The following is a 24,059-nucleotide window of genomic DNA, read 5'->3' as shown; positions in this document are numbered from 1 at the left end:
CATGCCTCCCACAGGGTGCACTCTCTGCTCAGGGGCAAGTTTCCGTATTCATTCGCTCTGCTGATCAGTGGCAACGTCCTTCAGACTTCGCATGCGCCACAGGCAACCCTGCACCCCCGAATGGCCCTGTCCTGCTGCCACCACTCCTCGCTGCTCACACCAGGACACACATATTTCTCAGAAGTGGTTTCATGCCCATATCCCTCCTCACTGTATGAGTGTTACTGAAAAGAAATCTACAGCAGGCTTTGCAGAACAACTCCAATCAACCCCTGTGAGACCGTGGATCAGGGAGCTTGGCATGCTACAACTGCCTCCGCTACCTTAACACAACAAAACTTTTCTTGCTGAAATAAACTGCCCCGATATGCAGAAATTAAACCCATTCTGCAATTCAGCCTGTTGCAAAGAGTTGTCTGCTAGTGGTTTCAAGCAGTTGAAACAGGCATTCAAGAAATAAAACCTTGAGAGAAAACCGTTAAGTCTCACCAGCCCAAAACACACGAGGAGTGAACGCGGTCCCCGGCGCAGCAGCAGTGCAGCGCCCTGTGTGCATCACCCACCCAGCGTGTGTGGAGGAGGAGGCCCTTTTTGCAGCAGACCTAGCAGCCAACTTACTCCTGAACAACTTAAAAGCCTTTGCCCAAGGCACAGGGAGCTCTGCAAAGGAGAGAAACAAGGGTGAGGGTCTGCCCCCCTCCCCCAGGGTGCTGCTGGCTGAGCACACGGCCTGTGCCCAGCACCCTCCGCTCCTCGCCCTGTTTCACACACCGCGGTGGAGGAGCCTGGCTTGGCAGGTGGGGCTGCAGTGAAGACCAGGTCAGTGCTCCCAGCAGGATGCTCCTGGAACAAAAGCTGCAGCACCCCACTAAAAATACTTACCAGCAATTTGTCTGTCTCTTCAAACGAGACCTGAGCCCAATTGCTGACAAACCTGCCAGGTTCAAAGCACTCCTGACCTTTTCTCCCCTTCCCTCCACCAGCAGCAATCTCTTGCCAGGGCAGATGCTCCAGCTGCAAACCCGTTTGGCCACAGCAGCAGGGCAGAATGGAAACCCCAAGCCCACTCCCCTGAAACTGGTCAGGGGTTTTCCAAACCCTGGAAAAAGGCAGAGTCATTTGCCGCGAGGGCTTAAACCGCCAGTTTAAAGCACAGGCCCGCCAGGTTCAAGGTGACCTGCTCCTCTGCTCGATACCAGCACAGACAAGACCTCCACAAAAACAGGAGCAAAAGCACAAGACATGGAAAACCCAAAGGATACTCAGGAAACACTGCCATCAGAAGGAGAAGGAATATCATCAGAGACCAACCTCCCCAAAATGGAATAAACATTTGCAGGGGCAGCACCGCAGCAGATCCGATACTTATCCTGGGAGCTCCTTTCATCCCGGACCCCTGACATCCTCCAAGGAACACACAGATCCCTGCTCCCACTGCAGAAAAGCAACTCCCTCTAGGGTAAAACCCGGCAACTGCCGAGCAGTGCACACCAGTTCAGGGCAGGATTCCCAAAATACCTTTTTGCACTGCATTTGCAAAACAAACAGAGATGCGGCTAACAACTGTCTCCACAGCAGCTCCCAAGAACTGACCTCACGTGAGAGGTGGCTTCTCCAAAAGTCCACAGCTTATTCAGCAGAGATGCCTGGGGACTTGATTGAATTCCTCTATCACATTTCCTCTCTGGAAACCTTTTACTAAACTCCAATTGGTCCCAGTCCTGCTCATTCTGGCAAGATAACACTCAGTGACCCTCTGCAGGAATGATGCCAAGGACAGGGACCTCCTCAGATGTCCCTGCTCACTCATCCCATGATTTGGCAGCCTCTACACCGTGCTGGAATATAAGAAAATGGTTGTGCCCAAGGACAGGGAGGTTAATCCATCTAACAATAACTGGAGGTCATTCAGGGGATTTACTGAAATTGCAGGAGTCATTCAGCTGGGAACACTTGTGCTGCTGGTACCTCACTTCTGCCCTGGTTCACCCCCACTAGCCTGTCTCCACTTTTTTCATGCCTGCTGCTAGGATGGCTGACATTAGCTGTTTGAGACTCAAAATCCCTCCCATAGTCTGAACCCTCCCCTACTACGCTTCAGGCTTGTCTTCTCCATCATTCAACCAAGCTGCTGCTTCACTCCCACAGTCTCCAACAGCACTGCTCTGAAGGGAGACTTTTGCAAGGTTAGAGCAAGTATCAAATCCATGTTATGGAAACTATCAAACCACCACTGGAAACTGGGAAATACGCAGCAGCCTCCATGGTTACAGGTCTCCTCAACACCAGCCTACTACTATTAGTTACTGAGGGGGAAAAGTCTGGTCTCTCTGGGCTGATCTCACTTTCAGGGCTTAATTCCAACATGCAGGGGGGATGCCTAGCTTGGGGATGGGCTTTCTGGGCTCTCCATGCTGACCCAGTGAAACAAAGCCTGTGAGAGCAGGGCTGGTGTTGCCCAGTGTGGCTGACACATGGCCAGGGGTCACTGTGGACCTGCCCTTACCCAGGCTGATCCAGAGCTTTTAGGCCTTTAGAGTCAAAACAGGAAAAAGAGTTGTATGTGAACATCTCTGCAAATTTCAAGCTATGATTCAGAGATACAGTGACTTCTCCTCGGGTCTAAAAACCGAATAAAATACCAACCACCAATGGGCATTTATTTTTTTCCCCTCCATTTCTCATGTGTCAAGGATGCTGGCAGTATGTAATGACATGTTCTCTGTCCTTGGACATCACCCACCATATCCAAACTGACTATTAGATAAGCTCTAACTTCAGATACTGTTGCAAGAGCCAGGGGCACAACCCTTGCTTTTTAAAAGAGCAACATACACAGCTGTACCAAACCCCAAAATTTTCAGAAAGGGGACAGAGATGACATAAGATCCATCTGCCCTGTAACTGCAGGGGCCAAGAGATGCCCAGCACTGCTGTGCCCAAGGCAGACTTAGGTGTGGAAATGACATTGGAGGCTCCTGAGCAGGAGAGGGAAGGGAATGGGGACAACAGCACAGCACAATCCAGCAGCAGAACAATTCCCAGGAACAAGCTACTGGAGCTCCTGGAACCCAATGAGGCCTCTTAAAGGCAAGATCCTGGGGCACCAGTGTTGAGGAAGAGCAGTCAGGGTGAAAAGTGGAGTAGGGCAGCAAATCACCTGAAACTAAATGGCAATTTGTGAAATGACTGCCATGGAGATGAGCTGCCCCTGTCCTTCAAACACCTTTTCCCCATTTCAGTTGCCCACTTTGCCAACCCATTGCTGACAAGTTTCATTGCTTCCTCTTTCTCTTTCAAAGTTACTGTGACCAAGCACTTGCAATATTAGAGTTGTTCCTGCATAGATCCCTGCCTATGTACATGAGAAATGTCTTTCTTCATGCAAGTCTTGCAAGCTATTTCTGGAATAGGGCTTTTCAGAGGTGATTTTGATTAGTAATTTGATCAGTTATTTGAAACATAAGATGCAAGATTTCCTTTGTCTCTGCAACGGAGATATTTTCTTCTGATCTTGCTTTATGCTTTGCTTGCCTTGCAAAACCTATTTCATGAACTGTAAGGCAGGATGGAGCTCTCTGGATGTTCCATGAACTCCCAGATGAATCCCATGGGAGCCTTGGTGACATAGGAGGGGGACAGAACCAAATTCCATCTGTAAATGTCCTACGTGCTTTAAATAAATCTATTCAAATCAATTTACCTCGAAAGACCCACTTCTATTTAGCAAAACTCAATCAATTATAGTCATTATTAACAATCTTTTCTATTTCCTATCATTTCCCTAGGGTGGCACTACCTGTAAACATGGTCTGAGATGCAGAACTTCCTGCAGTGATCAGAAAGCATGACTTCACATCAAAAACATCCCCAACGTAAAACCAAGATGTTAAAAAATGTTTGTATTCTGTAAACAAAGCGTATGGTCAGCTCCGAAAGCTTCAAGGGAAAAAGAAGAGATAGACACCACCTCTGCTCCAGCACTGGCACCCAAGACGCTCCTCACCAAGCCCGGAGCTCTCACAAGCCTGCAGAGAAGGTGCCAACCCTTTCCCTCCTGCCCCTGCCAGACGTGGTCATAGCAAACTGAGAGGGCAGTAAGCACTGAAGCGACCTAAACTCAAGGCACATTTGAGGAGATGTGCTCCTGCATCTCCCAATTCACTACTGCCCTCCCCAGAACAACACTCCGGTCCCCTCGCTGCTGCTCTCAGCCTGCTCTACACATTGGCACAGTCCTGCAAGACTTGCTGGCACCATCCCAGAGATGAGAAAAATGGCTTTGGAGCAGCAACTGAGGGCTGCCAGTCACACCAGCTTGGTACCTGCTAAAAAAAGAGTCGAGCATCTATTTGGTGCTCCTGGTTTCCCTCTGTGAAAATCCAGCTGCCACAGGGTCCCCTAGCTGAGGAATCACAGAATCACAGAATGGCCTGGGTTGGAAGGGACCTTAAAGATCACCCAGTCCCACCCCCCTGCCATGGACAGGGACACCTTTCATTAGACCAGGTTGCTCCAAGCCCCGTCCAACCTGGCCTTGGACACTTCCAGGGATCCAGGGGCAGCCACAGCTTCTCTGGGCAACCTGTGCCAGGGCTTCACCACTCTCATAGTAAAGAATTTTTTCCTAATATCCAATCTAAACCTACTCTCTGTCAGTGCAAAGCCATTCCCCCCTTGTCCTGTTACTACATACCCTTGTAAATAGTCTCTCTCCATCTTTCTTGTGGGCTCCCTTCAGCGCTTCGCCACTGCCTGCTCCTGCCTGTGGACTGATCAATTCTGCTTACACGAGTTCCCCGCAGTGTCAGCCCCAGCCTGCTGTCCTGGGCCAGTGGGCTTGAGGAGCATTTTCGCTCTGAGTTGTCAACTCTGCTCCAGGCTGCTCTATGGAGCACCACAAAACCCATCAGCATTTAGAGAGAGCAATAAGAAATATCCTGGCTGGGTTGTTCTGTAAAGGCTCTTCCTCCAGCACAGCTAGGATCGCCCCATACCTGCCAGCAGCCATGGAACTTCTCCTTCCCCAAAAGTGCTTTGAAATACATTCTCAAGTCCTATTATCTCTCCTGTTTATACCACGCTCCCTCTATTATCAAGAAATCTCCGAGTAATTTATAAGCCCACAAGCTCCTGCACTAACAGGCAATAAATCGCATTTACAAACCCCATCACCTACTGTTCCGAGGGCTGCAGTGCCGGGCGGGCGTGGGGCTGGACGAAGAGGGTGAAGGGAGCAGCTGCCTCCCCAGCCCCTGCACACCCCGGTGTGTTCCGAGGAGAAGGCAGCTCTGTTCCACACCCCTGGATGTTTATTTTTTAAGCATCCGGAGAGGATTCCAGCCAGTGTCCTACCTCACTGTGTTCTCCCCATCCGACCCCAATACAAGCACACAAAAGAGGGTTTTCTTTTCACAAAATCAAACCAAAGGAGGAGGATGTTTTTGGCTATTTTCCTCGAGGAAAGAGGTTGCCCATCTAATAATCCCTAAATGGGCAGAGGGTTGTTGGGCTTTCATGTATGCCTCTGAGCCTCCCCTTGCTGTGCCAGGTTGCTGGTTTTCTTTTCCACAGAATTGCAAAACCCCTGAATAACAAGGTTTGTGCATGGAAGTGCTGACACAACCCTTAACTACAGCATCCTGAACATGATACCAGAATAAGGACGCTCCCTGTGTGGCCCAGCCTATGGATAAATAAAGCATTTCAGCAGCCAGTGCCGACAGATCATAAACCTCCACGAGCCTAAATACCAACAACAACTCAAAAAGATTAGAGGGCTTACGGGCGAGGCAGGCTGAGATGATTTAGAGTTGAGGTGGAAGGGTCATTATTGCTGAATAGGTGGGGGTGAGTGGGCCACAGAAATCAATAAACCATTCTGCTCCCAGGGAAGGAAGGGGCCACGCTAATTGTGCAAACACACATTTTCCATTTGAGGCTGGAGATCTCCGACTCACCCAACACAGATGGATACAGGGAACTCGCACCGTCTTGCAGAGGAACAAGGACCACACCCCGTGGCACATGTCCCAGGAGCTCTGTCACTCAGAACAGAGCACACCTAAGCCCCTTGCTGGGCACAACCCGCTGCTGGAGGCAGCTTCAAATGCATGCAGACCCAGGTGACGTTCAGCTTCATTAATTCCATTTTCTATGAAGTTAATACATAGCTGGGATAAGTATCTCGGTTGCTTTCAGCATCACCATCAAGTCAGAGCTTTTCCAGTGCCCAATTCTAGCCCTGCACAACCACCCGGCAGGTCCTGCCAGCACCGGTTACCTTCAAGCAACAAAGTTTCCCAAGAAAACTTTGGGACTGGCTTCATCCCTGATAAAATAACCCCATTTGGAAGTTTCCACATTGGCATCAGTGATGGAGGTGGTCACAAAATTAGGCACAACAGATCGCTGTGTGCTGCAGCGAAAACAGACCCAAAGCTTTGCAGACAGGCACACAGCTGCTGAGGCACAGAGTTCAAAGGCAGCAAGCAATTCCTCCTTTGCCAGAGAAGAGAGAATCTTCTCCTTTGGTTCCCCCCATTCCCCATTCTTTCTACCTTTTTTCCGCACTTTCTTTCTAGGGACTACAGTAAAGACAAAAGACACCAGCTTTGGAGAGTGAAGCCTCTTTAAAAACAGAATGAATCTATACTGTACAAATAAATAAGTACTTGCACCTAATGGGCATAAGTACCCAAAAGCCCACCTTGGGACACACTGCAGGAGGTGGTCCAGGGAACCAGCGGGCAGTGGCAATGCCTGTTATTCCCATGAAGAAGCCTGAACTCACAGGCACGTGCAGGTACAAATGGTGAGGATCTTCACTCCTGCCGATCAGAACTGGGAGCTGGAGCTGGTGGTAAAGCACAGGAACCTGCTCTGGTCCCCCTGTGTGAGCCAGTGTCCTCCTCTCTGCCTTTCCAAAGGTATTTAAATAAAACACTCTCTAGATCAGTTAATAAACGCTTGAAGTTTGCCCAGCTCATGTCACGCTTACAGCTTGCAGTTAATGGATTTCAACTTTACTTGGGATTTTGAGAGTTTTTAACACCAGTAATTTCATCTTCCCTCCAGAAATAAATTCCTCAATGGCTTCACTGCAAAAATATTCCCAAGAATGGACAATTCTGCTGCTCGTGTACTAAAGACAGCACAAAAAAAAAATCAGATTACTATTGAGCCTTATCAAAAATATGGCATAAAGCATGTGTTGACTTTAATCCAAACCAAACTGTCAATCTGCCTTCAGGATCCGATCTAACAAACGCACAAAAGCCTAGGGCCAGAAAAGAAAAGCAGGGTTTGTCTTCTAATAAAAGATTTGTTCCAATCTCTATTAGCCACGCTTCTGCCTGGAAATATTTACACTGCAAACACCAGACAAATAGGATTTCTTATCTTTCTGCTTTGTTGAGTTGGGGAAAAGTTTCATTTGTTATTAATTAATTTAGATTGCAGGTTTCCTATTTTCAGAGAACAATTCTCAACAGTTTTGGAAAATAAATCTGGTTTTGAAACATTTTAAATGGGGGAAAAAAGAAAGCAGTGTTAAAATCACTCAAGTTTGGGCTGCTGCATCCCCACACATTTTGCTTCACCCACTGCCAGTCACCAGCAGTGGGAAGAAATGCTTCTGAGGTGAAATTCAGGCCAGGCATGGGCAAACACAGACATGAGACCTTATGGCATGAGGTTCCCCAGGAGCCCTTTCTTAGAGGCACCCGCATCCATTCCTACACCATGCCTCGCCCCAGACATGCCCAGTTCCCTGTTTGGTCTGGGAATGCCCACAGCTGTCCCTCACCTGGGCCCAGCACCCAGCACAGAGCAGCTCCGCCAGCTCAGCCTTCCTGGCCCGGGGCAGAGTTAGCACACATTTCATTTAGAAGTGAAACCCCCCAACCAACCAACTCAACCGTGCTCAGCTTCTTGGCACGCGTGGTGATGGTGCACGCTGGGGAAATCAGGCTCCCAGAAAGAAATCTAAGCTGAGCAAATAAATTCCATTTTCTTGTTTGCTACATTTAAACAGCAATTAAATTCCTATTACCTACTCTTTCAACATAAACAGCACAAAGCCCTCTGCATCACTGGCAGACTGCTCCCATTTATTATAGGCAAGAGGGAATGGCTTTAAACTAAAAGAGAAGAGATTTAGATTAGATGTTAGGAAGAAATTCTTTACTCAGAGGGTGGTGAGGCCCAGGCACAAATTGCCCAGAAATCACAGAATCACAGAATATTCTGAACTAGAAGGGACCATTAAGGATCATGAAAGTCCAACTCTTGGCCCTGCCCAGGACACCCCAACAATCCCACCCTGTCCCTCAGAGCATTGTCCAAACCCTCCTGGAGCTCTGGCAGCCTTGGGGCTGTGCCCACTGCCCTGGGGAGCCTGGGCAGTGCCCAACCAGCCTCTGGGGGAAGAACCTTTGCCTGAGATCCAACCTAAATCTCTTCGGACACAGCTCCAGCTGTTCCCTCGGGTCTTGTCCCTGCTCACACAGAGCAGAGATGGAGCTGCCCCTCGGGAGGAGCTGCAGATCCCGGTGAGGTCTGACCTCAGTCTCCTCCTCTCCAGCTGAACACACCAAGTGCCCTCAGCCGCTCCTGGTATGGCCCCTCCATGCCCTTCACCATCCTTGAGTCCCTCCTTTGGACACTTTCTAACAGATTTAGATCTTTTTTATATTGTGGCACCCAAAACTGCCCTGGTTGGCCCTCCTGGCTGCCAGGGCACTGCTGACTCAGGGCCAACTGGCCACCGACTGGGATCCCCAGGGCCCTTTCCCAGCACTGCTTTCCAGCCTCTCATTCCCAGTCTGTCCGCACAGCTGGGGTTGCCTCACCCCGGGCAGAATCCAGCACTTCTCCTTGTTGAACTTCCTATGCTTGGTGATTCCCAGCCCTTGGATCTGTCCAGGTCTCTCTGCAGGGCCTTCCTGCCTTCGAGGGAGTCAACAGCTCCTCCCAATTTTGTATCGTCCACAAACTTACTTAGTATCCCTTAAAGTTTTGCATCCAAGTCATTTATTAAGATGTTGAAGAGCTCTAGGCCTAAGAAGCTGTGGCTGCCCCATCCCTGGAAGTGTTCAAGGCCAGGTTGGATGGGGCTTGGAGCAACCTGATTAATGGTAGCAGGTTGAAATAAGGTGGTCTTTAAGGTCCCTTCCAACCCAAACCATTCTGTGCTTCTATGATAAGCAGGGCAGACTCTCCATGCTGTCCAGGCCTAGCCAGCACCGCCAGGCAAAGCTGCCCTCACTCCTCCCTTCCAACCTGGGATGTACCAGCTTTGCTGGTCATTGAAAGCCCTGATGGTGAAACATGCACACCTGTTTTGCACCACAACATTTCCTATCCCCAAGGCCCATGGTCAGGCTGGCTGGTCATACAGCAGGATGCCCAACATGGAGTTTCACATCTAATTTCAGATGAAGTCTGTAGAAGAACCGCCTGCTCCCCAGGATAAAGATGCCATGTGTATGCAGCCTCCTGTAACAGGCCTCAGCCACCAGAGCTGTTGGTTCCCTATTGATTGCTGGGGGGGCTGTTTTCTATTCCGATCTCAGCTGGTCAGAAGTCTCCCCAATCACCGCAAGGTCACGACCACGGGGTCAGAAACCTGCACTACATAGATCATAATTTATTTTACAGCTAATCAATACCACTCTGCACCATGCAGTCTTACAGTACAGCCTCACACTGAGGGACTGATGCTATTCATATCGGATTGTAACCTTACGGCCTGGGAGCTTAAGGGGGTCAAAACCAGCTTCCATGTTAGAGCTGGAGAACAAGGCTGGAAGTGGAGCACACACTCCACTCGCTGTTTGTTTGTACATTCCTATAACCCAGTCAAATTCCACCTATGATTTGAATGCAACTTGGAAAAGGAAATATGATTATCTGATCAGGATTGTATCCAACACTCCAATGGGAAAAGCCACGGAGCAGCACCATCAGCAGATCACCCAAGGTTTGACAGGAGAGAAGTGACCCCAGCCCCTGTGATTGCAGTACTGCGGTGCCAGCCTTCCAGAACATCCTTCTCCTCAAAAAAAGCAACAGAGAAGCAGCAAAATGCCTTTCTATTAATAATGTTCTTCTTCCCATTTTCTAATTTATATACCCATCCCACCAGCCATGCCCACAGGCACCCAGCGCACATGCTACAGCCTAGTTATTTACCAGGCTCACCATTGCTCCCTGCATTTTTCTGTTAATTCTGGATTTCTGTGCAAGAGTAGCTCAGGGCATTCCAAAAGATACAACAGCTTTTTAACAAGCTGTCCTTCAAAATGATGCCAAAGATAGTATTTTAGAAGGAAAGAAAGGGATTTGAAATATGCAGCAAGAGAAAAAGGAACTGAGAGGACTAAAGAGTGCTGGGAATACCTTGTAGGAAGAGCAATGCATTAATTGCTGCATCCTGGTATTTGTATCCATGCAATATGTACTTCCCTGGGACCTGCACCAATTCATCAGTCTCAACATGATTTGTATTATAAAAGAGAAATCACGGGGTGCACTTGGCCCCTGACCACCCTGCTTCCCCTCAGGGCCATCCCCTTGCTGTTTCAGGATCCAGCCCCCCTCAGTCTGGCCACTGTTGGGGGCTCTGGCTCTGCCTGGGGCAAGTCCCAGCTCCTGCAGTCTGCCCCATCTTCCATCTCGGTGCGGGTGAGCCCACGGATTGGACTCCATCTCATCTCCTGTCATCATCAGCCATACAGCACTGAGCAGGCTGTGCTGAACTGTTCCCCACTGCCTGCTTCTTATCACAGAATCATTTACTTGGGAAAAACCCTCTAAGATCATTGAGTCAACTGTTAGCCCAGCATTGCCAGGCCCATTGCTAAACCATGTCCCCAAATGCCATATCCACACATCTTTTGAACACTTCCAGGGATGGGCAGCCTTCCACTGCTTGTCAACCCTTTCATTGAAGACATTTTTCCTAATATCCCATCCAAACCTGCTCTGGTGCAACCTGAAGCCTTTTATCCCAACGCCACAGCCTCAGATCTTCCCCCTTCCTCCCACTGCCTCCAAAGCAATGTTCATCTCAGCTGGCATCACCAGCGAACTCGACAGCACCCACCCAGCTACAGCCAGAAAGCTGAAGAAGCACTGAGACAGGAGCTATGTGCAGGAGGATGGATCAGACGCTGTTATAGCACCCTAAGGTCTGGAGGTCAAAGGCATTCTGGGTTTCCCAGCAGCACCATCCCTTTACCATGGGTTGCAGCAGAATCAAGCTGGTAACTTCATGAAAAAGCAAACGCAGGCCGTGAGCAGGGTGTGAGTAGAGTCCAAAGGAGGAGGATGTGCTGTCACTACACGTGGACAACATTGCCATGTGGTTCAGCCTGAAATCCAGCTATTTGTGCAGGCAGAGCAGGCAGGGAGCTGTGGAAGCGGTGGCCAGGGAACCCAGCCCCACATGGAAGTAGCAGGGACGCAGATCTGCAGCCTGCCCTTGGCCGAGGGAGAAGATTGGCACATCGGCTCCCACCCACTGCAGCCCCTAGGGCTGCAAGGAGCTCACACAAAGGGAAATACACAGACCATGACAGGCTAAGCCCCCTCCTTCCTCTCTGTTCCCCTTTCTTTCTCTTCATGCTATGGCAAGGCTGCTGAATGGGAATAGGAAAATACTTTGGCAGAGCCAGTCTTTTCTATTTTGGGGGGTTTTTTTATATACTTTCCCTCCAGCTGCTTTGCTGGATGCCTAATCCTCCATGGACATCTGGGGAGGTATCAGGACACAGAGATGACATACCAGGTAGGCAGCTCAATGCACAGCTCTGCATAATTTCTGCTGGTACCTGCTGTTATGGCACAGCAGGTGATCAAACCACAAAAATCCAGGGAAAGAAAGAAAAAAAAATCATGTTCAGACTTGTTGGGGCCACGGATACACAGGTGGAAGCCCCCTGACCTAAGAAGCAGAGCACAGGAAGGTACATCTCTCAGGCAGGAGGGTGTTTTGGTGCCTCCCTGGGCCCAGGGCTTCCAGCTCCCCCAGCACAACCTACCCCAGCCTTCCCAGGACCAGAGCAGTTTCCAGAGACCCCAGGCAGAGGCCCTGGCAGCAGGTATCATTCCTCACCAACCTCTACCCAGGCAACAACAGCAGCCACTCCTCTTCTCCCTTTTCAAATCATGATGTTTCCTGAACGTATTTTTCACCTGCATTTATCACAACTGATATCTAGAGTACCCATATCTGGGGGAAAACGAAGCAAAAGCAGTTCAGCAACGGAGGAGAGAGCACAATGGGTTTTCCCAACTCCTAAGGAAAGGAAGAGAAACAATAAAATACTCCCAAGGATCTGGGAGTAGATAGATCCAAAAACATGATTTTCAGTCCCAGGGGAGTCTCTCTCGAGCTCAGCCTCCTGCAGCAGAGAGAGATACGCACTCACCCGGCTCACCAGCTCGGTGCTATCACCTTACAGCAAAATCGGATATTCTGAGGGGCTGCCCAAGCCCCCCAGTGCTGTTCATCTTACCTGAGCCCCCTGAACTCACTCCCAACAAAGGACCCACCACCAGCATCGCCACATCCCAAAAGCACCCACAGGGCTTTGAAGCGACACTTCCTTTGCCTTGTGGCCTTTGCCCGTTCCACTCTTTTCCCTCCCGCCTCAGAATGCTGTGGCCAAGCAAAAACCAGTTTTGAGTTTGAGCTGCCATCACTCCTGCAAAACCCCACAGCACTCTGAACCCCGCAGCACTTGCCTCTGTCCAGGTGCAACAAGGAAAGCAAAACCAAAATTAAATACAACCCCCATGCTGCATCCAGCTATCTGAAACAGGGGAAATCCGAACCTCACAGGTACCCCTTCTGTGTGCTCTGCGCAACAACACCTGCGTCCTTCTCTGTTTCTCTGAAGCGACTTGCGTATCTCTGGAGCTTCGGAAAAGCAAACTGCACACACAGGGGTGCACGCTGAAGCCTCCTAGCAGCAGCTCTGCTCTGCTGCCCGTTGTCACAGCAACAGCCACAGGTGATGCTGTGCACATTGCCACAGCACACCCAAGCCCCCAAATGCTGAAGAAGCTCAAGTTTGTGTCAGCCTCACTAGGGTGGGAATCTGGAAACAGCTTAGTCCTTGCACATCTTCCTGCTAAACATGCGTTTGAGGGGTCTTTCTGGCAGATAACCTGCCCCTGCACACTGAGGGGCTAGAGACTGTCAGAAGCAGAGACAGGGCATGCCCAGGGCAGGCAGCCAAAGCCAGCGGTGGGGCACAGGCTGCACACTCTCACCCCTGTAGGAGCAAGACCCACGTTTGCATTCACTCCATGCTAATCTCAGTCTCGCTTCTCCCACTCCTCCCAAGTGTGCATCAGCACAAGCACCAGCCCAGTGCCACTCAGCAGGGCTTCCAGCCCAGGCAACTGCTCCAACATGCATCCTCTTCATCCACAAGCCTGAGCTCTTCAAAGATCAAGAGGCAGAAACAGGACACGAGGGGCAGCTTCAGGACACAGAACTTCATAGAAGGGTGCATTGAGTCAGCAGCAGGGAACAAAAATCCCTTGTGGCAAGCAGCAAAGTTGTTTCTTGGAGAGCAAGGGGGTTTGAAACCGGAACAAACAATTTAATATGCAACCAGACCCTGTCTCTGCAGCTTGTGGGCCAGCAGAGCCACACCGGCAGGTACTGCATCTGCTGTCTTAAGTCCAGCAGCAGCATGGAGCCAGAGCTGTGGACCGTCTCATCAACTCCAGCCTATGACGGGGTCATGCACTGCAACATCGCTGAGCTCCTCTGCTAATTAAATCAGGTTTTGCTCATGCAGTTTCCCTGGTCTTCTCACTGCCTAGTAATTGTCAGGTGCTATCAGAAAAATCAACAGAGAGCTGTCCAGCCTTTCCCAGACCACCTTTGCCATATTCTGTCCTTCTCAGCATGACTTCTACACCCTCGCAGAGCAGGAGGCAGGTGCTGGCACAGGGATCCTGTGCTGAGGCTTGGTGGTCCTGGTCCAGGCTGAACAGAGATGTCAGACACAGATCACTGAGCCTGGGAGCCCCAGGGCTCTGGGTCCAGCTGAGTCTTGGCATGCAGGGGACCTCAAGGATGGGAGCAGCACGAGGTTCCACTTGCCCTGTCCCACAGCACAGGCTTCGGGAGCAATGTGGTGATGCCCAAACTCCACCCCTGGCAGTACACACAGCCGTGGCAGCCGTGCCAGGACAGAAACTGTGCCACCCAATGGTGGGCGAAGACAGGTGGGTTCCCATCCACAGGGAAGGTAGACATGAGAATGGCGCAGTCCAGCACCCTCCTTCAGTGCCATGACAAGCACCTTCACCAGGAGGGGCAGGGCAGGGCAGGGACCTGTGGCACTGCTGCACACCTGCAGAAGGGGCAGCCAGGCAAGGCAGGCCAGGCAGGCTGTGATCAGGACCACCTCTTGCTTCTCCACAACACTGTCCCCAGTGCCATTTGGCAGCACTCGCCACTTGTCCTCCTTGTCCTGGGAAGGATGGCTGTGGAGCAGCAGACAGGGAGAGGGGAGGGAGTTGCTCAGCAGGCTCACGCCTCCGACATGTGCCGCGCGCAGCTCCGCCAGACCGCAGGATCTGGCTCGCTGAATGCGTGGAAGCAACACTTCTCCGTGTCTCTCTTTGCAAAGCCCCAAACAATAACTGTCTGTCGCTGCACAGGAGCTTAAGAGAAACATAAGTTGCTATTGGCATGGTGCACGGCAGCCTTCCTCTTACACAACACCAGCAGATGTGAAAATAGCCCAGTGCTGCCTTGTGCATTCCTCTGACCTCGTGTTTGCTTCTGGATCAGATTCCAAAGCTGGATCTTAACCTACAAGAGCCATAAAAGCAAAGGATTTGGCCCTATCAGGGACCCCTTCATAATCTAAGACAGATGCGCTCCACGTAGAAGAACACGGTGAGGTTTATCAGGGCAGGAAAGAGGCTGAGGCAGGACCACCCTCTGCTCTACAGCACAGCCAGGGCAGCCCCTGCAGCGGCATCACCCTGTGCTCTGGCTGACAATGCACTGGAGGTGGCTTAGGGACAGAAGAGCTGGAAGCTCTTGCAAGCCAGGACAGCACTCAAAACCTCGCATTCTACTGCTCAGCCTACACTGAAGCTGCCTCCAGCCCCCACCCACCCTGGCAAAGGAGGCCCCAAGCCCAATGTCCTAAGGGTCATGGTGCTGCCAGAGTCAGCACAGCTTGGGTGATCCCCTCCAACCGTGCAAGGTGCTCCTGGTATTTCTCACCTGCTTGAAGAGCAGAGACTGACTCCAAAGCCAAACCCAAAATCACCCTGGGAAATACAGAGGGAAAAAGCACGTGGAAGAGAAATTGCTCCTGAAAGTATGAAAAGGTAGCAGGAGAATAAACTGAAGGATGCTAAAGACATGTGATAAGAGGGAGAGATCAGTAACCATCGATGAAAGGGCATCCCTAAGAACAACCTGCATAAATAAATTAATGTCTCCAGGGTCCCCAAGGGTATCCAGTATCTCTGCTTTGGAACTGCAGCAACCCCAAGCAGCAGAGGAACTTCCTAAGATGCAAGAGAAGAAAACAAGACAGGGCTATTGCTGTTGCAGGGGAAGGGATCAGTGAATGAGTTGTCCTCCAGGCAGCTCTGTGAGATACTGGGCTGCTGCCGGGGCTGTGCTGTACCTACGCTCCAGCAGTGCTCCCCTCTGACCCAACACGTGCTCATCCCCATGTTTCTTGGTGGAAATGTCACACGACAGAAAAGCCCTGGAGTCTGACTCATCCAGAAGTCTAAATCCTGCTCCTGGAAGCTCCAGACCCTCCAATCTCCCTGTGGCCCAGCCTGGGGAACAGCCCCTCCAGTGCTGCCACAACCTGCCCACAGGTGATGCTGTCCCTGAGCGGGTCACCCACCGGCAGCTGTGCAGGTGGGCTTGGAGTCTACAAGAAAGTTTTTAGCCAGCAGTGAGCCACCGACCACCAACTGCAGGCAGCTCACACATCAACGCACCGCAGGTTCGTACACGAGGAACTAAGAGAAGACATAGAACAGCCAAGCCGTGGTGTTTTGCCCCAGAACACCTCCAGCCCCACACACGCTGGAGAGATTTCTACCTCTGCACACAAAGCCACAGGGTAACAGGCAGCAGCAGAGGAGCATAATTCTAAGACTGACACATAGGGCAACCCGCAGATCACGGTTTGAACAGGAGGGCGAAAGGTGGCCTTAGAATATAATCCACTTCAGGAGCTCTTAAATCTCTCCAATACAACACAGAGCCCTTTAAGTAAAACTAAACAACTTCCTTTAGACTAAATAAATATTAAACCTAAGTGATGCATTAATTTACTCCAGTTCACCAAAGGCTAACTCCTACCCAAACTGATCATTATAAAAGAAATCCTATAATCCCTCGCTCCCATTCAGGCTCAAAACATGTAATCCCGTGAATAAATCCAGAAAGAAAGTGTAACAAAACGGGCAATAAAAACTTACAGCATTCACATCTTTTCATCTACCATTAATACTGTAAACACTCACTCGAAGGCCCTCGAGTATGACTAATCTAATGTTTTGGCTCCCAACCCTGATCGCCGAAGGAGCTCCACTCTCACTGTGACACCCAGCAAGCTCCGCTGCCCTCCAGCCGCAGCCAGGACACCCCTGGAGTGCCCAGCGCAGCCATCCCCACCTCACATCCCACAGAATGCTGCAAAATCAGCACGAAATGGAGCAAGTATGGTTCTAATAGCACCAGAGCGCAGAGTTTTCTTTTTTCCCCCCCTTTTTTTTTTTATTATTTTATTGCTTTGGAAGCCTGCAAGCTCCAACTGTATAAATGCCAATAACTTTGTTTTAAGGCTGCTGAAGTAAGAGATCAGATTTTAGCAAGTGCTTTCCAGGCATCCAGCCAAACTTTTTCTGATTCACTAAAAGCACCAAAGGGAGGGGGAAAGGGAGGGGGCTGGAGGGCTGATTAACTTCAGTTACCGCACAAGCACAAAAAAATGTCTCCCCGTTGCAAAGGGTGCTGGCGCTGTGAGCCCTGTGCAGCCTGTTATTCCTTGAGCTTGAAAAAAACACACCAGAGAAATAGAGCAAACACCTTCCAACCGCAGGGTAATTTACAGCTGTGGATCCTCTCCTGCTGAGGAGGCTACTCCACCGGGGGAGGTTCTGCTGGCGTTGGGTTCAAGCTGCAGTTTTTGGTGGGGATGAGGAAGAAAATGTGACCGGGGATTTTTTTGATGGGTGGGGGACCAGGGATGGGGCTGGTCTGGGTTTTAGCTTAGCCAGAGGGACAGAGCCCCCTCCAAGGCTGTGGCTGTGCTCATCCAGGACCATCCCTTGCTGCTGTTGGGGATCTGGAGAGGGTGAGCAGGTGCAATCCTGGCCAACACATCACACGGGGCCAAGGGATGGCCCAGGCATCCCCCAGTCCTGGGGGGATGGTGGGCTGGAGCCACTGGAGCAGTGGCACCTGCTCTGCCCAGCCCCGCAGCTGGGTCTGCTCCAGGATGCCCAGCTAAAATCCCTGTGGCAGTGAGGTGTGTGGCCATGGGGCTGTTGGGGGGCAGCTGCCATCCCCATCCCCATCCCGCGGGCGCCTGGGCTGCAGAGCTTCGCCGCTCAGGGTGTTCCTCCAACGGCTTCATTCCTGCCGAGGCAGGATCAAAGGCTGGAGCTGACTTGGACGGCGTTCTACTGAATAATGGGGAGGGAGCACACAGCCTCCTTCTCCTGGCTAAGGAAACTCGTGTTTTTCAAAGTATCAGTTTTTGAGAGCAAGTTCTCAAAGAGGGAAGGATGGGGGGGGGGGGGAAGAACGAAAAGGAAAGAAAAGAAAAGAAAAGAAAGAAAAAAAATAAAAAAGAGAGCGAGCAGGAGAGCGCCTGCTCTTCCAAAGCAAGTGCATCAATCAACATTGTGCAAGGAGAGTCCAGCACTCCCTCTCACATCATTAGCCAGGCTAATGCACTCCAGAGGATCCCGCTACGGCAGGCTACCGGCGCACCGGCTGCTCCTCAGCCTCGCACCGGCGGCAGAGCACAACCGGGCACGGAACGGGAGCTGAGGGCGAGGGGCAGTCCCGGTCCAGGGCAAGTGACAGTCCAGCACCTGGTGTGGGGCTCGGTTTAATACGGCTATAAAAACTAGAGGGAAACAAGTGAAAGCCCCAGCCAAACCTGCCTGGCACTCGAGGTCAGCACGCCGCCTTTGTTTCTATTTTACAACCAAAAGCGAGAGAGGACAGAAAGGACACGTACCTGTACCTGAAAGCACAGCAGCAGGAAATGTAAACATCTGGAGAAGAGAAAAAAAAAAAAAGCAACAAAAGATCAAATGATGTGGTAAAATGGTTAAAGTTGGGGGGTTTGCTTTTTTTTTTTGCTTTGTTTTTGTTTGCAATTTTTTAAAGGGCACAGAGCGATGCTCTGCTTATAGAAAGGCTCGGGTCCCAATTACCACCTGGTTGCAAGGAAAATGCAACCAGAGACTCCAGAACGAAAGTTTAAAAAAAAATTTAAAGTATTTTTTAAAATTTAAAAATAATAATAAAAAATATTTAGAAATATGTCATAATCCTTACAGGCAAGTGCAGGCTGAGAGCAGTGAATACATCGCTGGGCGAGGAGGGGGTTGGCCGGCGGCTGGTCGCTAGCGGAGCGCAGTCCCCCGCCGCCGCGCTGACATGGGAGCGATCCGGCCGGCGAGCTCCGATCCGCGCCGCGCAGCTCCGCGCCGCTCCGCGCCGCCGGGAAGTTGTGGTACCGCCCGCTCTGCCTCCGCCGAGTGACTCGTCAGGCATCAGCTCTCCTCTCCCCCTGTCTCTCCTCCTCCTCCTCCTCTCCCTCTCTCTCTCTCCGCCTTTGGGGGGATGAAGGTGCTTATTGTCAGTAACTTCCGATCATCAGCAAGTGCCCCCCCGCGCCCCCCCGGGCCGGGCCGGCCCCGCCGGGCGGATGGAGCCTCTCGGCCGCCGCCGCGCCCCGCTCCGGGCTGCGCCCCGCGCCCGCTCCGCGCTGCGGGCGGGCGGCATCGCGGGGCGCGGAGCGGGAGGCGGGATCCGCCCGGGCGGCCCCCGGGGCTGGCACCGCCTGCGCGGAGGGGGCACCGCCCGGCCGGAGGGTAGCGCCGGCCCGGGAAGCCTTTTTTTAAGAAATGAGGAGGGGAGGGGGCTCCGGCTGCCCCGCGCCCTCCCCGGCCCGACGGAGCGGGCGGCGCCGCTGCTCGCCCGGAACGCGAGGGGTCCGCAGCGCCCCAGCACAGCGGCCGCTGCCGCTGCCCCGCTCCGCTAACACGTGTCTCCGCTCCGGGGCCGGTCCGCCCTTACCTCCGAGCGGGCCGGAGCGCGTCCCGGCCCCGGCCGGCCGGCAGCGGGGCCCCGGCAGCCCCGGCGCGGCCCCCGCGGGCCGGGACACCCGCGCGGTGCATGGCCCGGCTCCGCTCCCGCGGCGGGACGCGGACAGCGGGTCAGGCAGTGCCGGGCTCGGCCGGGCCCCGCTCCGCACGGCTCGCCTGCCCTCCAGCGGCCGCTCCGCCGCCCCGCACCGCCCGGCCCGTCGAGCCGCTTCCCCCGCCTCGAGTTTGGGGGTTTTGATGGTTTTCGGGTTTTTTTTTCTTTTTTTGTTGTTGTTGTTGTTGTTGTTGGTTTTTTTTTTTTTTTTTTTTTTATGTTAAGAAAAAAACTCACACACGGAGAGCGTGTGGTAACTCTTTCCCCCTGTCTGAAAGCTCGTTTATAGCAGACAAGATGCCAGGAACCGTTAACCTCCACGCATAGCCGAAGTCTCCACAGAGCACCCAACGTCAGTTAACACCTTATTAAGTGAGAACATAACCATAGCTCAGAACGCTGAGCTTTCCAAATTCTCCACTCGAATAACAGCATCGGAACAGGGTGTCGGGCCCAGCTGCTCCCACTGCTGCAGGGACTGAGGCACTTGCTCCCCCGGCACCCGTCAGCCAAAATCAAGTAGCATCTTTAATCTCTGGAGTTCATCACTGGGGACCCTTCAGGCACCAAGTCATGGGGTTTTTCAGCCCATAGTTTCAGGTCCAAGAGGCACAGAAAACATAAAGAAGTTTTAAGACAGTGATCAAAGTCCTTATAAAACCTCCAGCACTAACACACACCTATCTACCAGACTTCACACTTCTGGTCTTCTGCATCTGCAAGTCAAAAAAAAAAAAAAAAAAAAAAAAAAAAATCCAAACTGCTGTCAGTTGCTGATGTCACCAACATCAGAGACCCCAGGCATCCCTGTCACGGTGGTCCCACAGCACCTTGCCACAGCTGAAAGCTGTTTTCACAGGTGCCCAAGACCATCAGAGCCACCATCCTGAACCCTACAAGTTGAGCTCACTGAGATGCCTACTCTGGAATGTTACAAACAGAATTTGGGCACCCTTAAGATTACAATATTTAGCTTAGATGTGAAAATATTCCATATATTCCTAATCACCCCCAGTACCTGATTTCCTGGCAGCTCTTTGGGTGGGAGAAGCCCATCCTATACCATCTTATGCTATTGGGTGCTGCTCAGTCAGCCACAGGAGAGGCACCCACGGCATGGGGTCAGGCCAGTGTTTCCATATGCATCAGCCGCCCAAGGAGCCCCTGCACAGCACACACAGGAGCCAGAGGCAATAACTCCTCTGTGACACTCACAGCCACTCGTACTCACCTGTGACCACAAGCTTTGGCTGTTCCTCAGGCTTTCCATCGTGGCAGCCCCATCACCTGCCTCCAAGAAAAGGCTCCTTAGACAGCAACCAATACCCAAGCTGGCCCAGGGCTGCTGCACCTGGATGGAAGCAGAAAAGCTAGAAAAGGAATTTGAAGCTGCTGCTAACCTTCATAATTTTAATTGCCCCACAACAGCAGGGAAAGTTAGAGCAGCTACAGCAGAGCTGTCAGCTACACATGGAAAAACTCATCAGAGGTGATGCTGGCCCAGCCCATGCTGACACACCAAGTGACCACCATAACCCAATTGAGGACAAGGCAGAAGGCACCTGGACACCTCAAACAGCACAAACTACCAGGGCAACACCAGGGATTGTTTTAAGGAGGGCACATGAGGTGTCTTCTTTTTTCAGTTATTTCATTTGCAATCACACAAGTTCTTTATTTAAACTAGATCCACATTTTGTGCCTCATTAGTCTGGCAAAACTGTTTAATCTTTAATATCCCAATAGTTACCTGGAGAATAATACCAATATTGGGTGAATCTCAGGCTACCAGCCTTGAAGAACACAGATGGGCACAGAATAGAGATGAGGCAGCTCGTATGTATCTCTGAAAAAACAGAAATATAATTTAGCTGCATGTTGTTATGAATGTGTGTGTACATATATATATATATGAAATATTCAAAGCTCCACAGACAGACCTGTTGCTCCACTGCTGAAGGCTGCCGTGTGATCCGATTCCCAACACAAATCGAGCCAGAACAGCCAATGCCCACTGTAAAACCTTTAAAGCTGTTTATTTTTCACACAGCACATTCCATGTGTGAAGGCTGGTGCAGCAGGTTCCTGAGAGCTTGATCTTCTCAACACTTTATTAAGCAAGACACAGACCAGGCTGGTCCATGCAGCGCAGGGTGTCCCTGGGAGCTCTCAGGCTTGCTGCCTCCCACTCACCCATGCGAATGCCTGAATTAAGGCTGTCTCCTACAGTGCCTCAGTGGCTTATTGGATTAGTGGCCGCTCTGCAGCAGCTCAAATTGAAGTCTGAGCAGCATGACCTTTCACTCGCAGGGCAGTGAAGGTGCCCCTGGTGAAATGAGCTTCCCTTGCCCTGCTCCAGTGGTCCATATCACACGAGGAGTGGGCATTTCACAGAGCACGAAGCCCTTTCAATGGAGCCAAGGACTTAAGAGTATGCTTGAGTGGGAAACCATCCCACCCCCTGGAGACCCCTTTGGAATGTGAATGAGAAGCCAGCAGGAAAGGCCAGCACAGGATCTGGCCCCGCTGCATCTGGAGTACCAAGACTTAAATTAAAATTAAAAAAACTGGTCTGATGTTTTATAAAGACCAAGTTCAGCTGTACATCCCAGCCCTGCCACTGGTGAGCAAACCTGTGTGCTGTTTGCTCCTGTCATCTGCATCCCCAGCCTTGTGCTGTTTCAATAAGAAGTCCTTAGTGAATATCAGATGGAAGAGAGTTTCTGCAATTGAAACTCCAGGTAAAAGCAAAGACAACTTTTAGACTGGCTGGGGCGCATGTTCTGTCTTTCTCCAGTTTACACACAAAAAGGCAATTCCTTCCCAAGGTAAGAAACACTTTTGCCACATAGTCTGGACAGACAGGGAGAGAGGGGATGCTTTGCAGTTACCATCATTTGACAGAAGAGCCACCTCAAAACAACCCTGAACTGATGCCCAGGAGGACAGAACTTCAGCCTCAGCATCATCATATTCAGCCACAGTCTTGCAGAATATGGTGAAGAACAGTCAGGATTTGGATTCAGCCATCACAAAGCCTCAGGCTAAAGCCCTGATTCGAAGCACTGGAAGCACAAAGCACAGAACCATATATAATATGTAAAAACACAGAACAGTTTGGAATGGAAGGGACCTTCAAGATCATCTCATTCCACCCCCTGCCATGGGCAGGGACACCTTCCACTAGCCCAGGTTGCTCCAAGCCCCGTCCAACCTGGCCTTGGACACTTCCAGGGATGCAGGGGCAGCCACAGCTTCTCTGGGCAACCTGTGCCAGGGCCTCACCACCCTCACAGGGAAGAATTCTTTCCCAATATCCCATCTAACCCTGCCCTCTGGCAGTGGGAAGCCATTCCCCCTTGTCCCAAGTCCCTCTCCAGCTCTTTGGAGCTCCTTTAGGCCCTGGAAGGGGCTCTCAGGTCTCCCTGGAGCCTTCTCTTCTCCAGGTTGAACAACCCCCAGCTCTCCCAGCCTGGCTCCATAGCAGAGGTGCTCCAGCCCTCAAAGCATCTCCATGGCTTCCTCTGGACTCTCATATAAGTGAAATTCCCATGAAAATTCTGCAAACCTTTTGTAAGTCATCAGTGTGGTGGATGGCAGTGTGGCCACTCACACATGGATACTCACATATGGGAGAACAGAGAAGGTGGTACAAAACAAACCAACCCACATTTTGTAGATTCAAATGCATTCCCTGAGACAGAGCCCTTTGGTGTCCGGAAATTTTGTAGTGGTGCAGCCTTGGTTGGTCCCTGGTGAAGGACCTGTGGGCCATCAAACTGAAGCTGCGAGGCTGGAAAGCTGCTGGTGCTCAGGCCCTGAAGCTCAGAGATTTCCCTGCATGCCAAGAGGGAAGGCCCACTTACCAGTTAACTCCAGATGGAAGTTAGGTTTTAGCACACTGAAGTTTTTCTCCTGGATATAAATAAACTATGGAGGAACAAAAGCAACCCAAACCATTCATTGTCAGCTTTTACACACAGATTTCACCAAGCCCTGAGACAGATGAAGAGCCTGGGAGATAGCACAGACCCAAGATGTGTCTGCATTCACTACGCTGGTTCCCTGGACTTTGAAAGCACATGGAGATGTAAGGAACTAAATGAACAAAGGTGTAAATACAGTGAAGGCAGAAATGCTGAACTCCCACACCAAGCATTTGAAACACTATCAGAACATGCACAGCAGCTTTCCTTCAATAGACTGAAAAAAGAAGCCACACCAGTGCGTTTGTTGCTGGGTGCCCTATGCTCACACTTTTTAGCTTGTGACCATTGAGCTGTTTTATAAACCCCACAAATCCAACACCAAGCTGAAACATGTGAACTGCTCCACACCACGCCAGCCAGGGGGGATGGCACCAGGAATCAGAGACTTCAATCCTGCAAATACAAGCATCAATCCCCTGCAGTAACCCAGCACCTGGGTGGGTTGGGGCCTGGAGACTGGCACTGCTGAGGCGCAGGTGTGGCACGACCCCATTGTTTCAGCAAGAAGTATTTGCTATTTAATCGCTGCTGGAAAGCCCAGCTGGAAGGAGATGAAGTTTATCCAGTCTGGAGGCTGGATAAAGGCAACACAGCCACGACCCAGAATTAAGCAGAGA

At 51.2% G+C, this 24,059-nt stretch overlaps 1 protein-coding gene across 1 annotated transcript in view; it reads right to left on the bottom strand.

Moving 5' to 3' along the window:
* FGF18 (fibroblast growth factor 18) overlaps positions 1-18,909 on the bottom strand; it is a 72,993-nt gene extending 54,084 nt beyond the window's left edge. Inside the window, exons 1-2 of the mRNA XM_027740819.2 lie at positions 18,587-18,909; positions 18,264-18,300 (exon numbers count right to left, since the gene is read on the bottom strand). Of these exons, the coding sequence (XP_027596620.1) occupies positions 18,264-18,300; positions 18,587-18,618 (69 nt within the window). The 5' untranslated portion in view covers positions 18,619-18,909. The remainder of the gene's footprint in view (positions 1-18,263; positions 18,301-18,586) is intronic.
* Between the last annotated feature and the right edge of the window lie 5,150 nt (positions 18,910-24,059).

This window comes from Pipra filicauda, unplaced genomic scaffold, assembly GCF_003945595.2.
Source record: "Pipra filicauda isolate LSUMZ 115617 unplaced genomic scaffold, ASM394559v2 scaffold373_size706493_pilon, whole genome shotgun sequence".
In the NCBI taxonomy this organism is placed as follows: domain Eukaryota; kingdom Metazoa; phylum Chordata; class Aves; order Passeriformes; family Pipridae; genus Pipra; species Pipra filicauda.
Note: the sequence above shows the minus strand (reverse complement) of the source record. Positions and strands in the feature narration are given on the sequence as shown.